This window comes from Fulmarus glacialis, unplaced genomic scaffold, assembly GCF_000690835.1.
Source record: "Fulmarus glacialis isolate BGI_N327 unplaced genomic scaffold, ASM69083v1 scaffold9842, whole genome shotgun sequence".
In the NCBI taxonomy this organism is placed as follows: domain Eukaryota; kingdom Metazoa; phylum Chordata; class Aves; order Procellariiformes; family Procellariidae; genus Fulmarus; species Fulmarus glacialis.
Window position 1 is genome coordinate 94,079 of NW_009198445.1, and position 15,627 is coordinate 109,705.

General features: G+C 34.9%; 1 protein-coding gene across 1 annotated transcript in view; it reads right to left on the reverse strand.

The window, feature by feature from the left end:
- Positions 1-14,706, reverse strand: part of ESCO1 (establishment of sister chromatid cohesion N-acetyltransferase 1) — a 31,326-nt gene extending 16,620 nt beyond the window's left edge. The window contains exons 1-6 of the mRNA XM_009572905.1: positions 14,598-14,706; positions 14,196-14,394; positions 12,239-13,613; positions 11,474-11,585; positions 10,064-10,127; positions 7,759-7,873 (exon numbers count right to left, since the gene is read on the reverse strand). Of these exons, the coding sequence (XP_009571200.1) occupies positions 7,759-7,873; positions 10,064-10,127; positions 11,474-11,585; positions 12,239-13,613; positions 14,196-14,392 (1,863 nt within the window). The 5' untranslated portion in view covers positions 14,393-14,394; positions 14,598-14,706. The remainder of the gene's footprint in view (positions 1-7,758; positions 7,874-10,063; positions 10,128-11,473; positions 11,586-12,238; positions 13,614-14,195; positions 14,395-14,597) is intronic.
- Between the last annotated feature and the right edge of the window lie 921 nt (positions 14,707-15,627).

Consider the following 15,627-nt stretch of genomic DNA (forward strand, 5'->3'; position numbering starts at 1 on the left):
ATTATCTTAAGATGAACCAATTGAACCAAACTTAGTAATTCCTATCTTGAAGATGGAGAATATATCCCCTATATCTAGTGTAGGATAAGTGAAGAGGACGTCTACTCTGATGCTTGGAATATACTTCAAAAAAATAAGACATGTAAGTTAGAAAATCAGCTACATAAAGCAACTCTTAAAATATTTAGCACATATCAATATTGCAGTAAGTTTCATGAAACAATTTCTGTTCAAATGATCAAGAAGCTAAAGGTATTTAAGCTAAGATATCTATTAGTTTACTACCAAAAATCTCAAGCCAAAACCAAAAGCCTAGCTATGTAGGAAGTCATCAAAAAATTTGGGGCAAGGATAGCCTCAAAGTTGTCAGGCTCCTTAGCTAATCCCATTTTGCCTTGTAAATAGATGTGCTGGTTTGCAAGTCTCCAGGAACAGATTATTTCCCTGGAATAGTACTGCCATATTGTATTTTACAGTTTGACTTTCTTGGATGGTGCTGGTACCAGTGGGTTTGAGTTTTTTGGGGGGATTTTTTGTTTGGTTTTTGTTTTCTAAGGATTTCACTGATATTGCTATTTTTACATGCATTCAGTCGTATCAATGGGCTACACACACAGGTTAACATTAAAAACTTGTTATGTGAATATCAGAAAAAACACGTTGTAGTATCTAAAGCAATCTTTTGAATGGTGTAGCCCTAACAAGTGCTGACTATACTTTTTAGCAAATATTTTACAGTATCCTGAGGGTAGTAAAGAAGATAGCTTTTTTGTGTAACTGAAGTACTATTTCAAAGCTGCACTACAGGATATAATGCTTCAGACAAAAAAAAAAAAAAAAAAAAAGCAGCTTTGTAAATCCAATGCAGACTACAACAAGAAAACCAGGACATGCAAAATAAAGTCAGGAATTACGAAGAATACATTTTTGTACTTTAAAAAAACACCTACACAATCTGACTATTTTTAACCTGATGTCATTGCACAAGCAAAAGTGGAAAAGGCATGCATCAAGAGGGAAAAAGTGCTCACAAACAATAATACTGCTTTAAACGTTGCCAGTCCTTCCTAATGGGGAGGAAGGAACAAAAAAAACCAAAAACAAAACAAAACAAAAAAAAAAGGCAAGAACACCTTATGCACCACATATGAGAGTAAATAAGAACACTGGGATTTTGGGGGGGGGGAAGAAAAAAAAAATTCTTCTCAGCAAACATCGGGTACTGGAGAATAAACTGTCGACTTGTCACAACTAGAAAAAGATGTAAGAGGTTTGACTTTCAGAACTTAGAGAAATGTTTTTCAAAGCAGTGTTTAAGAAAACGTGGGGTTGCAGGCAGAAAAATGTGTTACTCTGTTTAAAACTCAATTTTCTAAACAGTAACAATAAAGAGCAGGGATACTTTCACTTCCTAAGCAAATTCTGCATGTGTAGATGGCAATTAAGCATTCCCGACATCTCACGCAATCCTCATTAATATAGGCACAGGATATACGAGACCCAGTGTTAAGGCTAACTGTAATTGAACATTGCAACAAGGTTGTCTTAATCTCCAGAAGGGTTTCTTAATTCTGTGTTAGACAGAAAGAAAAGTCTTACCAATATCTTCTTTGAGAAGGTGCATGTCTGCTGATCCTCCATATGTGGAATAAGGAGCCCTGCAAGCAAAAAAGGCATTTGGTGCCTCTGTAGAAGATGAAAAGGGGCCCTTTTTTTTTTTCTTTTTTTTTTTTTTTTTCCCTCTCTCTTCAGATTAGGTCAGCACAGATTAGGTCACCTCCTTCTTGATTACCTAGTGTTAGTTAGAGGAAGATTATTTTTTCCTCTAGTCTTTTCACAGAACAAAGAATAAAATGCAGCCATAAAAACAGGCAGGCTGGAAAGGAAATACAAGAAGAGCAGGAAGGAACAACACAAAGATTTTTGGGCTCTCCACAGAAAATGAAAAGGTCAAAGAATGCTATTTCAACGAAAGATGCATTCAAGATTGAAGCTGATGGGTAGATCCCCTTGCTGACCAGGAGGATCAGAAGACATGACCCAACTTAGAAACAAGTTTCACTTCAAATGAGGACTGTGGAATTTAACAAAAATAACCAAACTAACCAACCAAAAAAAAAAAACCCATCACCAACACCCATCTTTCTGAAAAGCTATTTTAGCCAAAGGATATAAATCAACTTAAAACTTTCAGAACTGTAATGTATCTAATTTTATTAAACATTTTTGAAAAATGAAAATGGAGGGTCATTATACATCATGAAGTGATGTCCTCACTGGTTATTAGCTAAAGCAATATGAAAAAAATACAAAGTTAAACAAATCTGCACAATATTTACAATGGATAATGAATCCATTAATAATGGATAATTAATTAATTAATGGATAATTAATTCTCAAACCATATAAAAACATAATTCAAGTACATTACAGAGAGTGTTCTAATGTGTACTGGTTTTGGCTGGGATAAGGTTAATTTCCCTCACAGCAGCTGCTATGGTGCTTTTTTAGATTTGTGACCAAAACAGTGTTGATAACACAGGGATGTTTTAGCTATTGCTGCATAGTGCTTACACAGTGTCAAGGCCTTTTCTGTTTCTCACACTGCTGTGCCAGCCAGTCGGCTGGGGGTGGACAAGAAGTTGGGAGGGGACACAGCTGGGACAGCTCACCCCAACTGACCAGAGGGATATCCCATACCATATGACGTCATGCTAAGCAATAAAAACTGAGGAAAAGAGGGAGGAAGGGGGGGATGGTTGGAGTTACAGCATTTGTCTTCCCAATGGTTACACATGATGGAGCCCTGCTTTCCTGGAGATGACTGACCTGCCCGCCAATGGGAAGTAGAGAATGAATTCCTTGTTTTGCTCTGCTTGTGTGCGCAGCTTTTGCTTTGCCTATTAAACTGTCCTTATCTCAACCCATGAGTTTTCTCCCCCATCCTACTTGAGGGGAGTGAGCGAGCAGCTGCACGGTACTTAGCTGCCTGCCAGGGTTAACCCACAACACAGTGTTAGTAGCCTTGGTGCTTTAATTCCTCTATCAGGTGCCCAGCTAATCTGACAAAACATTCTCACGCTCAGGACAAAGGACACGAAACACAACCCACCTGAATTTGCTAGAGAAAGCTGGGTTGCTGCGGTGAAGTAGAAATGGGAACGAGTGATATTAAGAAAGGATGGCCATTACTGTCCCCTAAGAGCAGAGCTGTCCCAAAGGGTAAGATTTGTGTGGGAAGAAAGGAAGAGTGACTGCTCTCAACTACCAAACTCCCTCCCCAGTCACTTATGCAGTAACCACTGCCTTTTTTTTACTGGGATTACAGGAAAGAAAAGAGGCAGTACTTAACGAATGTGAACAACAAAAGATTGCCCAAAAGCCATTCTCCAATTCTTCAGAGAAATTGCCAGCCGGACTATACCAGTTTAAGGAAGAAAACAGCAACTTTAAATGATAGCTATGCAACTTTCTTCAGGCTCATAAGAAATCTTTTTTACACTTATTTCCACTGAGGATTCTGTTTTCAGCTTAAACCAAAACATTTCCTTCATATATTACCTATTTCAGTCAAACAGGAAACTATGTTCAAGTTTAACCAAAATATATGTAAGGAAAAATTCAAGTATGATATCCAAATATGTAAATTGAATTACTGTGCACATCATTTTCATATATAGCACCAATTCAAACCTCAGAATCAAAAGCATCTTCCATCAAGCAATCCTGATCCATGCATTTGCTGATGCTTATAAAGATCACCTACATTTAATCATGTTTGCTTGCATCTAGGCATTAACTCAGATCTCTAGAAAGGCAGAAAAGTCCCTGTAACTCTATAATGTCTTTTTATCACTTCAGTGATTTGTTTTCACTGTTCATTCTTTTTACACGTTCTTCCCTAAAATTGATGAGTATCATTTTCAAAAGACTAGCTTAATTTTCAAAGGAACGTGTCTCCTTAGTAGCATAAAATGGAAGAAGTATCCCTGTACCTCATAAGTAATTATTTAGAACATTCCTTTGTAGCATTAATGCTTTTATCAATTCCTATTCTTATGGTCAAAATTTTGTCCTAGATCTCGCAGGCAAGCAGAATTTTTACAAGAAGCGAACAACTGACTTTCCTTCTCTTGCATGTAAAACATATCTCATTTTATGATAATTGAAAACATATGCTTTGCACATTTGTATTTCTTTCCATTTCAGAAGTTAAAGGAACAGCTGATTTCATATTCAAGTTCTCATATTTGCACATTAGATTCAAGTACTTAGAAAGTAAAAAACAGTTTTAGTGCATTATTCTGTAAAACTTCCAATATGGAGCTTCACGTAACCTGTCAACCTACCAACTAAACATTTAAATGAAGTGTAAGAGGGTACAGTTCACAAATATTCAGAACAGACTACTTCTCTAAACACCAAGTCATGGATTTGGAACATAACATATTTTTAGCCTCAATCTTAATTTCTTTCCTCCAGAAAAACAGATCATGCTTTCCGAGGTCTGAACCTAAATCTTTGCACATTACTTTGAACACCATTGTTTCCTGTCATGGTTTGGTTTACAAAGTTTGTTGCGGCATTAGATTCCTTGCTGTTTTCAGCTGAAGTTCTACATTCTGAAGAGACTTGCTTTTTAAGATGTGTAACAGCAAGCAAATCTGAAGAAAACAGAAACAACTCATCTTTTGTCTTAGTTGTACCTCTACAAAATGAAGATAACTTTATGTTTGAAAGCTGCTCAGATAACCAGATGATGTGTACCAAGAAAGAGAATGGTGCAAGTACAGCTACTAAATATTTCTTCTACAAATGGAAGTTATATTATTTTACTTCTGTTACAGTCAAATAGCCTTAAAGCTTGTTAAAGATTATGTTACTTAAGGAAAATAGAAAAAGAATCTACTCATTATAGCAGTCATATGGGAGAAGAAGGAAGGTAAGATATACCTTTAAGGATTAAATATAAAAAAATAAAGCATATTGTGGAAAACAAAGACTAGTTTTACCATAACACCTCTCTAAATATAGCTCAGGAAATGAAAAGGTTGGAATAACACAGACAGTATGTAACATCCCAAACTCTGAGCCTCAGATACTGTAAAGACAATTAAAAGGACAGATGTCAAACTTAAATACAAAAGACTAGGAAAATTCAATAGCAAAAAACCAGCAAAACAAAGATAATGTATCATGTGGTGAGTCAAACTAAGCCTAACTAGTTTTTCCCCTCTGGTTACAAAAAGGAAAAAAGGGTTCTGTACATACATTAAGATGGACTGGCTTGACAGATCTCCCAAAGAATCAGATTTCTGATTCTCTCAGTAGAGACCCCAAAATTGCACCTTTCAGGCATCTGATTTTTCTAAAAAGTGTAACAAAGTGCAAGTTGAATGTTCCTAGCTAACAATAAAAGCATGACTTCCCAACTTTGCTCAAGGTAAAGAAGAATAATGAAACTGCTTCTCTTAATACAGCACCAGAAACTTGAAATAAAAATGATTTATAGCTATTAACTATAAAATTCTTTACAGACATTATAAATGCTAATTTAAGTGATTTGGTTGTGTGTAGTAAGACTGCCCTCTGTATAGGAGAAATTTCAACCTGAACAGCTTTTAAAGCAAATGAATCTTTTCTCTGTTCTCAGAGGATCACTACAGAAGTACACCTTTGAAAATATTTCCTAAAAAAAAAAAAAAGAAACCAACCAACCAAAAAAAAAAGTCCTGCCATTCAGAATCAACATTTAAGAAATTCACCATGGTTTTGCAAACTATTAATTACAAAATGTACCTTATTTTATTACATGCATTTAATCCCCAATCTTTTGAGTATCTGTATGCAGTCAATTTACTTTAGCAGTCAATTTAGCGATTTTTCCCCTCCAGATGCTAGCACACGTTATTCTAGACATAACTATGTCTTGTCTCCACAGTAACTAATGTCAAGGATAGTATTTTACAAAATGGCTTAACAAATATTTGGGTTCCTCTATATTTTTTGACAATGCGAAAAGCAGTTGTGTCCCCCCACCCCCCAAAAGAATAAGAGAACAATACCTTACCTAATGCTTTCTTGGTAAAGAAAACTACAGGCATTACCAAAATGCCCTTTCAACACAATAAAAAGCCTACTCTGAACTCAATGAAATTAAAGTGAATTAGATTTGTATGAAGTGCTGAAATACATTAGATATTATGAAGCTGTTACTTTGACATTTAAAAATTAAATACAGTGGTCACTTGCATTTTCCAGAAATACACATAGAAAACAAGAAACTAGGTCTCTCCCATTTTCCCTACTGTTCTTCATTGATGACCCATTCTTTATATTCTAAAATTTTGCTAGATAAATGACTTAAAATTTTTACTGTTGAATACCTAGGGAAAAAATATTATTCTCCTAATTTGGGCTGAAAACAAGAATACTACCAGCATAGTCAGTAAGTTGCAAAAAATCTCTTTGTATGAGTACTGTAGAGGAGAGCTACACAACCTCTCTTCGGTAGCTAACCAAAAAGTTATGTATTTCTTTTTGTCAAAGATCCTAGCAACTCTTCTATTACTGTATGAGCAAAAATTAAGTTAGCTTTACTGAAATGAAAAGGAATATTCTTATAGTCCTTTTAATAAAGATATTTAATTACGCATTTTAACTTTGTTGGTAAAATGAGTTTCAAAGAGGCAACAGCTGAAATACTTCGTAAATGTTAGATATGGTTCATTTATCATCCTGTGACTAGGCATTCAAGTGTCTAGATTTGTATCCCTTTAGGCAAATGAAGGATATGTTTATCAATTTAGTTCTCAGAAGTTTTGATTTTAAAATATTTCAGTATGCATATAAGAGAGTGTTCAGAATTCACCTGGTTCTATTTTAGTTAATATTTTCATGTGTATAATCCACGTATTACATGAAAAAATTGCAATTTAGCAAGACCACCAGTTATATGTGAGAGGGGTTAATTTCATAAGAAGCTTACTACAGAGTCCTCCTTCCTAATGGCCTGTATTCCTCTCCCTCTGTAGCTTCCCAGCTCCAGCCTTTCATTTCTCAAGGATTATCTGATGTGTGGATTATTAAAAACACAAAACTAAACACAATCAAAACGTCCAATTATTTCACTATCAAGTTGTGTGATTCTACAAGATAGAAAAATGACTGTGCATCACTCTCTTCCTTCTCATTTTGCATTTTCTTGTTTTAAAAGAGATACCTGCATTTGGTAGCTAATAGCAAATAAGGTTAAGAACAAATAACCAAACCAGTATTGCTGTTTAAATATTATGGTTAAAATGAGTGTATCCACAGGAAAATCTTTAAGTTTGTCTCAGAACAATGGACATTTGAACGATGCAGGAATCAATCTGTTGATATTAATTTTGCACACAATCTGCCAGATGCACCTCCCCCTATAATTCTGAAATTTGAAGAAACTCAGATTTTGCACTTAAGTAAAGGCAAGTTCATTCTCCCTAAAACAACTGTATTTACTGAACAGCCATTCTATTAAAAAATGCAGAAATCTGTTTTAACAAGAATCAGCTTTAAACGTTAAGTCTGTCTGCCACCATTTTTTCCATCAATACTGACTGACAATCTAGTAAGGTTCTATTTTCACAAATCATTTCAATGGCAACAGTAGTACATATAAGTAATGATTTTTAGACAAGTTCATAAAAACACAGGACTGCAAATTCAACAGTAATTTCTTCGAGAAGTTATAAGCCTTACTAAAAGGGTATTACTTACTATGATCAGCTGCTTATCACTATCTTTTCCTGCTTCTTTTAGCTTCTGAATATGTTCCTCAGATGGTAGGAAGTTACTGCATTTTGATGCTAATGAAGGATTTGACAATGGGACCCTTGAAATATAAATATATTTCATGTTAAAAAAGGGACTGCTTATACATGTCATCCTAGATACTCAAAGCCATTGTGATTAGTATAACTAAACTTCAACAAGATGCAAATCCAAGCTAATTACGCAAAACACTGTCCTATATATTTTAATTTGTAATTCAAATGGAAAAATAAGGAAATAAAAGGATTAACCAAAAAATACAGTTTGTGACTAGCCTAATTACAAGAATTTTTTTTCATGAAAAATAAATAAAATATTAAATTTATAATCAAGTGGGGTAGGTTAGTCACAACCATTAACACAAGCATTTAACTGAGGCATTTTCAGAGCATGACTGATGGTGCCTAATGCTATACATTTCCTACGTAAGATTCAGGTTTCTAGTTTTAGGTACCATACATCAGGCTGCTAAAGTAGACCACGTAAATATTCCCACAAATATAAGCGGGCAATATAAAACAGATGTCATAAATCTGTCAAATTCAGTTCAAACCTATTCTCTTCCAATGGCTGGCAGTGAAGGGAGGGAGAAGAGGACCTGAGGAATAAATGGATGCATATCACTGGAATCTCTCTCACTCAAAGTTTCCCCTTGTCACGACTGAAAGAAACACTGGGAAGTACTATAATACATCAACAACAAAGTTATTCTATGAACTTGCTACTATATTCAGGGGAAAAATAACATTAATTCCAGGTTTGGATAAAAATTGTGGAGATCACCAAAGCAAAACACAAACAAAAATACCTGTACTTCAACCAGGTATTTACATATTCTCTGTTTCTGAGCAAACTAAGGATATAGGGCCAAACACTTAATTGTAGCAGCTGCTACATGTAGATGTAGTACATGTAGCAGGTTAATCCAGTGAGCTTTTTCAAAAATAAAAACTCTTGCCAGACGTTTTTAAAACAGCATTTTTTGTGCTAAATCAGAGCTAATTTTTGTATTCCTGTCATGTGCCCCAAAATTTGCATTAAGTAGCTACTTCAAGGGTTTGCCTTTTCCCGCTGCAACCATTTCTTACAAAGCCCTGAAGAGAGCTACAGTGTGGATATGCACATTACTTTATGTTATGGCAGGAGTATCACAGAAAGAATGACGGCTTAAATCTTGGATAGCATATGGAAAGCAGGGTAAGAAAGCTCTCACAAGAAAAATAATATCCAAATAATAGTAAAGCAATATGGGCTTGTTCAGCTAATAAAGTTAGTAAATTTGAGTAGATACCATAAAGCTGTTTGGCAGTTGAGAATAAAAATATGAACAAAGTTATTGTAATATTTATTGAAAAATCTAAAAACATTAATTTAGCTAGTTTTACATCCACCTTACCACCCATCTTCTGTGAAATTCCATAGCCGTAGAGTTTTTCAACATGTACAAAAGGGCTGGTTAGTCAGATTGTTAATCTGGCCTCAGATAGATGTACTGAAAATGTACTGCATCATTTCTTCTTGTCTCCATTATGAATATAGAAAACAGTATCAATATACTAACCACTGTGCCAACTATGTTGCTGTTGAAGGTATCAGGTATGAAGAAATTATTGTCCTTAGCTTGTAATTGGCTAAAACCAGACACTACGTCAGAATTGTTCGAAAACTACAACAGTCAACGTGATCAAGGATAAAAGGTAAATTTGAACTGTTAGTAGTAAGAACAATTTAGTTAGCTGTAAGAACAAGAATAATTTTTTATATGGAGCTGACACCTTCATTTCACAGCAATCACAAAACAATCCCAAATTAAATCCCCTCTTCCCCACCTAAAAAGATTTCATATATACATACATTTCATATAATTTAAGGATTAGAAAAATCTTCCAGAAGTAACTGAAATAATTCAGTAAGTGAAAATCATGTGGTAAACCCTTCCTGTGCTCTCTGGTTATCATCTGATTTGAGGAAGAGACCACTAGAAATGTTTCCCCAACTCTGTTAAATATTACTTTTTAAAATAAATGTGCAGTTACAAATACCTTGTTTAATAATTTTCTTAACAAAATAAAAACATCCCTTAATAACTGGGAAAAATGAAAGTCCATTTTTATAAAGGACAAGTCACTTATTTGAAACTGAAAGTTGAGGCTGGGAGACAACAGAACAGTTAGTTTTATAATAAAACCTCTCTATGGAAGGTTACTGTATGGAAGGTTACTGTAATTTCATAATGTATTAAATACTATACCTGTTCTCAGTTTCAGAAATTTGATTTGTAAATGAAGTTTGCTTCAACTGCTTGGGAGCCAAACCTACAATTAATCAAAGATTGTAACTTCATTATAAAGTTTTTAGTTGCAAAGGAAATTTGAGCTACACAAATAGTGATTTGCAAAAACATATTCAAGACAATGTTGCAATTTGTTCATGGCCAATAAAAAAAAGATACAACCTCGAGGTAGTATTCAGATGTTTCTCCATACATACTTAAAAAAATATGCAATTTTCTTCAACATTTCCACAGCAGTTCTGCAGAGCAGTTTGCCAGCAGCTAAACAAGGCCAGTAGTGAAACTACATAGGAGTTTAAATCTGTTTATACCGACACTCATATAAATAGCTCTATGTATAGTATTAGAATCATAAATGTATAGTATGCCCCCATCCGAGGTGTGTTCTGTAACACTTAAGGAAAAGAAACAATCAAGAAGGGCAAAAGAAAGAAAAACCATTTTTTTACATTCTCTAACAGTACAATTAGAGTATTTTGCCCTTCAAAAACACCCTACAATGGCAGGAAAAAAAAAAACTATTTAGTAAAGCTAAATAGTTAAACAGTGCACTCAAAATCACGTTCAGATTAAAAAACAAACAAACAAAATCCAAACAACAACAAAACTCAAACCAAACCAAAAACCCCAACAAACCAAAAATCCAAAAGCAAAAGGATGAAATAGTAAGAGGGAAGTTAATGAAGAGATATGTTAATGATCCATTGATAATATTTCTTAGTTAAATGTACTTCAGTCAAAATATTCACATCACACTCATCATAAGGTTTGACAAATTGCATTCACAGGCTGATAAATGAAGACTCGGTAATAAAAACTCAATTAATAATTTGGTCAAGATTAAGTAGAACAATTTAGGAGAAAGAAATGCAGATACTTATTCAAAGGAAGTGGTAACCAACACAGAATCCTTAACAGAAACCGATCCAAGAGAAGAACCCAATTGAAATACGGAAGTTTTACTACTTTATTACATGGAAAAGGAAAGGATTTGGTTGGGGTTTTTTCCGTTTGTTTGGTTGGTTTTTAAAAAGCTGTCTCTTCACTTTTACTCAAATGGAGCCTATTTAAGCATTAAAATATCCACGCATAAAGCATAAACACACACTAAAAGCAGAGCTGGGCAGAAAAACAGACACCTCTCTTTCCCACTATACAGCCCAGAGATAAAAGGACATTCGCTGCTACTAAAGTGGCTGTGGGTGTGACACACAAAGAAATATGAAAACCCTGGTGAACAGTTCCAACTCCAGAAGTTCAGTTCTGCACCAATTGTGCCTTATTCTGTGAAACCTCCTCTGAAAGGAAGACTTATGCTTCCCATATAACTGGTCAGAAGAAGAGGAAAAATTAGTAGTAAACAGTTACCTTGAGGTTCACTTTCTCCAGATTCTTTTTTTAATTGTTTTGGTGGTTTAGGAGCTGTAACATACTTTACTGGAGAACTTTCTGGACTTGATTCCAAATGTAATCGAAAGTTCTAGACAAAACAGAAAACATTAAATAAAAAACCCGGAATATTTAATGCCTCTAACCTGTTAACAAAAGCATTCAGTTAACAAAGTATGAACATCTTGAATACAGCACCGTTTTCTGATTCCTACATTATTTTAAGCAAACAAAACGCAACTGATTAGCTAGTCCATATGGAATTTTGTGGTATAAATTTTGCAAAAATCTTTTTCATTTTATATATAAGCTCGTAAAATACTTCCTGTAGAACACCTTTGTCCTTAAAATCTTAAATTTTAATAGAAGCTCATTCAGATAAAGAACACTTTTTTCCCTCTCACCTCTTTTAATACACCTTTTCAGAACAGAACAGCTATGCAAGCTTAAGTCATCAAAAAGTATCCACATGAATCTGTACAACCTCTGGCACCAGCAGGAAATTTTGTCGATCGACATTTAGTTAACAACAGAACTTAGGAGAGTGGAACAGATTCATTTTCCAGCTTACTATCATCCAGTCTATGACAATGCACCAGTAACGGATCTTTAATACATTTGAAAATTTTAAGTTACTGTAAAATAAAGTCATTGTTAAAACAAACTTTATGAGCATGGCATTCTCAGAAAACAGAACAGATTTAGAACACCCTCCTACCATACACCATAATTAAAATGACTTACCTCATCTGGTCTTGGCTCACATAAATGTTTTGTCAAATTACGCAACAAACCATTTTCTGCACCTCTCTTTGTGGGCTGTTTTATTTCTAATGTCACTTCTTTAGCTCCAGCTCTTTCAGATGAAGGATCTGATTTCTCCTGCACACAAGTTGCACTTTCATTCTCAGAGAGTCCTGTTATTGACAGCTTGCCTTGTGCCTTTGAAAGCTCTGCTTCTGTAGCTATTTGACTTGCATCTGAAACTTCAGGGTAATCTTTTAACAAAGAAAGCTTGGGGGCATTTGCAGAATTTAAGTTACTTTGCTTCATGTTACTAGCTTTCAGTAATTTAATTTTGGTCCATTTAGAGTTTTTGTTTGAGGAGTTATTTCTACCATTCAGAGTGCATTTGACAGGCATTCCTTTTTTGCTAGGGAAAAAACGTTTGCATTGAGTACTTTGACTAGGTTCTTTCTGAGTAAGCATTTCACTTTGTTGAAGCTGTATGTCGGCATGCTTTTCTTCTGTTTTGCTACACTCAGCGTTAGGGGAATCTTTTTTCACCTCTACTGTATCTGACTCAATCTCACCTGCGATTTCTTCACAAAGTTCAAGGATGCTTACCCTTTTGGATTTCGCATCATTCTCTGGTTGATCAGCCACATTTGTTTCACTTACAGATGGCTGTGAAATCTTTTTTGGTTTTGTACTGTTTTTTACGTTCTGATGCATTTGTTGCTTCTCCTTAGTTACTGTCTTAGAATTTGGCTTAAGAGAATCTGTTTCCACTTTCTTTGTGTTGCTAGGAATAGGAGATACAGGGCCCGTTTGGTCTTTCTTAACTTCCTCAAGACTCTCATCAGGACATAATGATGATGCTTGAAGGTTGTGTTGAAAGCTGTCAGAATTCTCATTTTTATTGTCTGCTTTACATTTTTTCTCTTTCAGAGAGCTGATCACTTCTACATGTATTTCTTTATCCTCATTTGTATTGTTTGGCTTTATTTTTGTGTTTTTCTGTTCTGTTTTCTCTCCAGCAGATTTAAGTACTTTTGCTGCAACACTGTGAGCGTGTCTTTTTGCCTGGCTACTTTGTTTAACTTCCAAAGCTGCTTTTTCTTCTTTAACTTCTCTGTTGCGCAGGGATCTTGCTGGTACATGTACATGTGTTAACTGCTGCAGTCTCTGTGATCTCCTCATTACTGGCTCATCTGGTGCAATTATGCATTTTGACTTAGGAATTTCTTGCACGGATTTCTTCTGGCATACCTCCTTATTTTTTGTAGATTTAGGCTGCTGTTGGACCTTTTTGTCAGGTATTGTTTTATTATTCGAGTTCAATCCTGATGATCTCGTAGTCATGCGCATTCCTAGTTCAGGTTCATTGGCGTTGTCACTGAAAGATTCAAATAATTATTTTTTCAGCATCCAGACAGTAGAATTTGTCATAAAACTCTTCTCATTCCTACTAGCCTCTGCCTCCAATTTTTTTTCCCTTTACTTTTTTAACAGACTAGATCTTACACCCTCAATACTTTTAGAAGAATTTTCTCTAGAATCGTTCTAAAAAGACTTCACTTCCACATGGTTACTCTTAAGAGTAGTACTTTATGTTTTTTATGCATGGCAAGACTGAACTATGAACTCCAGACAAATGCTTTTTAACATCTCTAGCAGTTTTTAATTGTTGACACTTGTGGCTTTCAAAAGAAGTATTAACTTACATAGTATTAGATTTATTTTCGCTTCAGAACCTTTTTTGGAGGAAGTCTTTCTGGATTTCGAGACACTAACATGATTCCAAAGAAAAATCATGTAACAGATATTATACTTAATGATTTAAGGCTGATCTTCCCATTAGTACTATTTAACTATTTAGCTGTATCTTTAACTCAAATTCATTCTGCTTAGATTGTTTCTGCACTAATTTAGTCTAGGAAGATAACCTAGAACAATTACTTATTGTTTTGTCACTGACCTGTTTGATTTGACAGAGGTTTTGAGTACAGTTTTCTCCTGCACTGCACACTGATTAGGCTTTGATTTATTTGAGACATGTTTTGTATCTGACACCTCTTTTTCCTTCTTCACCGAAGACGGTTTGCTGTTCTTGTCCAGCTTCGGACGTTTAGCAGAAGGCTCTACTAACACAGATTTCCTTTTCTGAGCTGCCATTTCTGTAAAACACAATAATTGATCCAGCTTTTAGAGTCTCTGTCAACTGTTGTTACAGTGTCAGTTAATATAAACAAAGATTTGCCCGTTTTACAAAACAAGGTAACAGATATTCGCTTTTCCTTTTAGAGGCAGACCATGCTAACTGTGATTAGAAAGCAATCATCAAAGCAATCTCAAATCAAATTCCATTTATTTTACTTACAGGTTTTTACAAGAGGCAATCGATGTTTAGGCCAAAGTAACTTATCAAGGTGTGCCAAGAGCATTCCTTATGTATATGCTTATGAACAGGACGTTTCATGCCACCTACGAAAAATACAAAATGTTCATGCGGTAAGCACTTTATTAACTTCCTTGTCAGACTCTGAATTTGGCATTCCCACCCTCTTCCATCCCTTCAAACAATGCTTAGCTTTAACATTTCTTTGATAATCAATTAAAAAAAAAAACCCTACAAATTTTATCTCCATATCCAACAATGTTTGGAAATTTGCTGTCTTAAGCATCACCCTTTTACCTTTCGAAAGGTGGCAGATATAGTACCATTTGAAAGGAAGTTTCTCAGCCTTTCGCATTCTTCCAGAAAATAGTATGCTGCTCTCTTTCATAGCCCACAAAAAAGTGGGCCTGCTGTCAATCCTGTGCCTCACGGTAACAGTGAATAAATCCACTAGACTCTACTAAGTTTTGTGGCTGCTACTACAGAACTTCACAGACATCAGCAATCACCTACAACTGTTCCTTTTAATATGACTTAAGCTACAAATCAGAGACAGAAAGCCTAGAAAGTAGCATTATTTGAGACATTTGCCTTGGGCAGTTAAAGATGATGTCTTCAAGAGAACTGAAATTATGTTAATGATGCAGAAGTTAATCTGCACAAGAGTCTGAAAATTAGCAGAGATCCTCAGTAAAAGGTCTTCACAGATTTGGTTGATCATACCTTTCACATCTATTTGTGGCTTCTGAAACTTTTAAGTTGTCTTATTCAAAGACACTGTTTTTGCATTGTGGCATAAGTAATAATTGTTCCGCAAAGTTTCACTAATATCTTTTGAAAATTAAGTTTACTGGAAGACTCAGTGCTCAGAACTTCCATATCACCTTTTTGGGTCAAGAATTATCTATTAATTTTTGCTATTGACAGGCTGACAAAGAAATATTTCTGTAAAAAATTACATTACTTTTTAAACCTTAACTAATCTGATGTTAAATTTGACAGATTTTAAGGT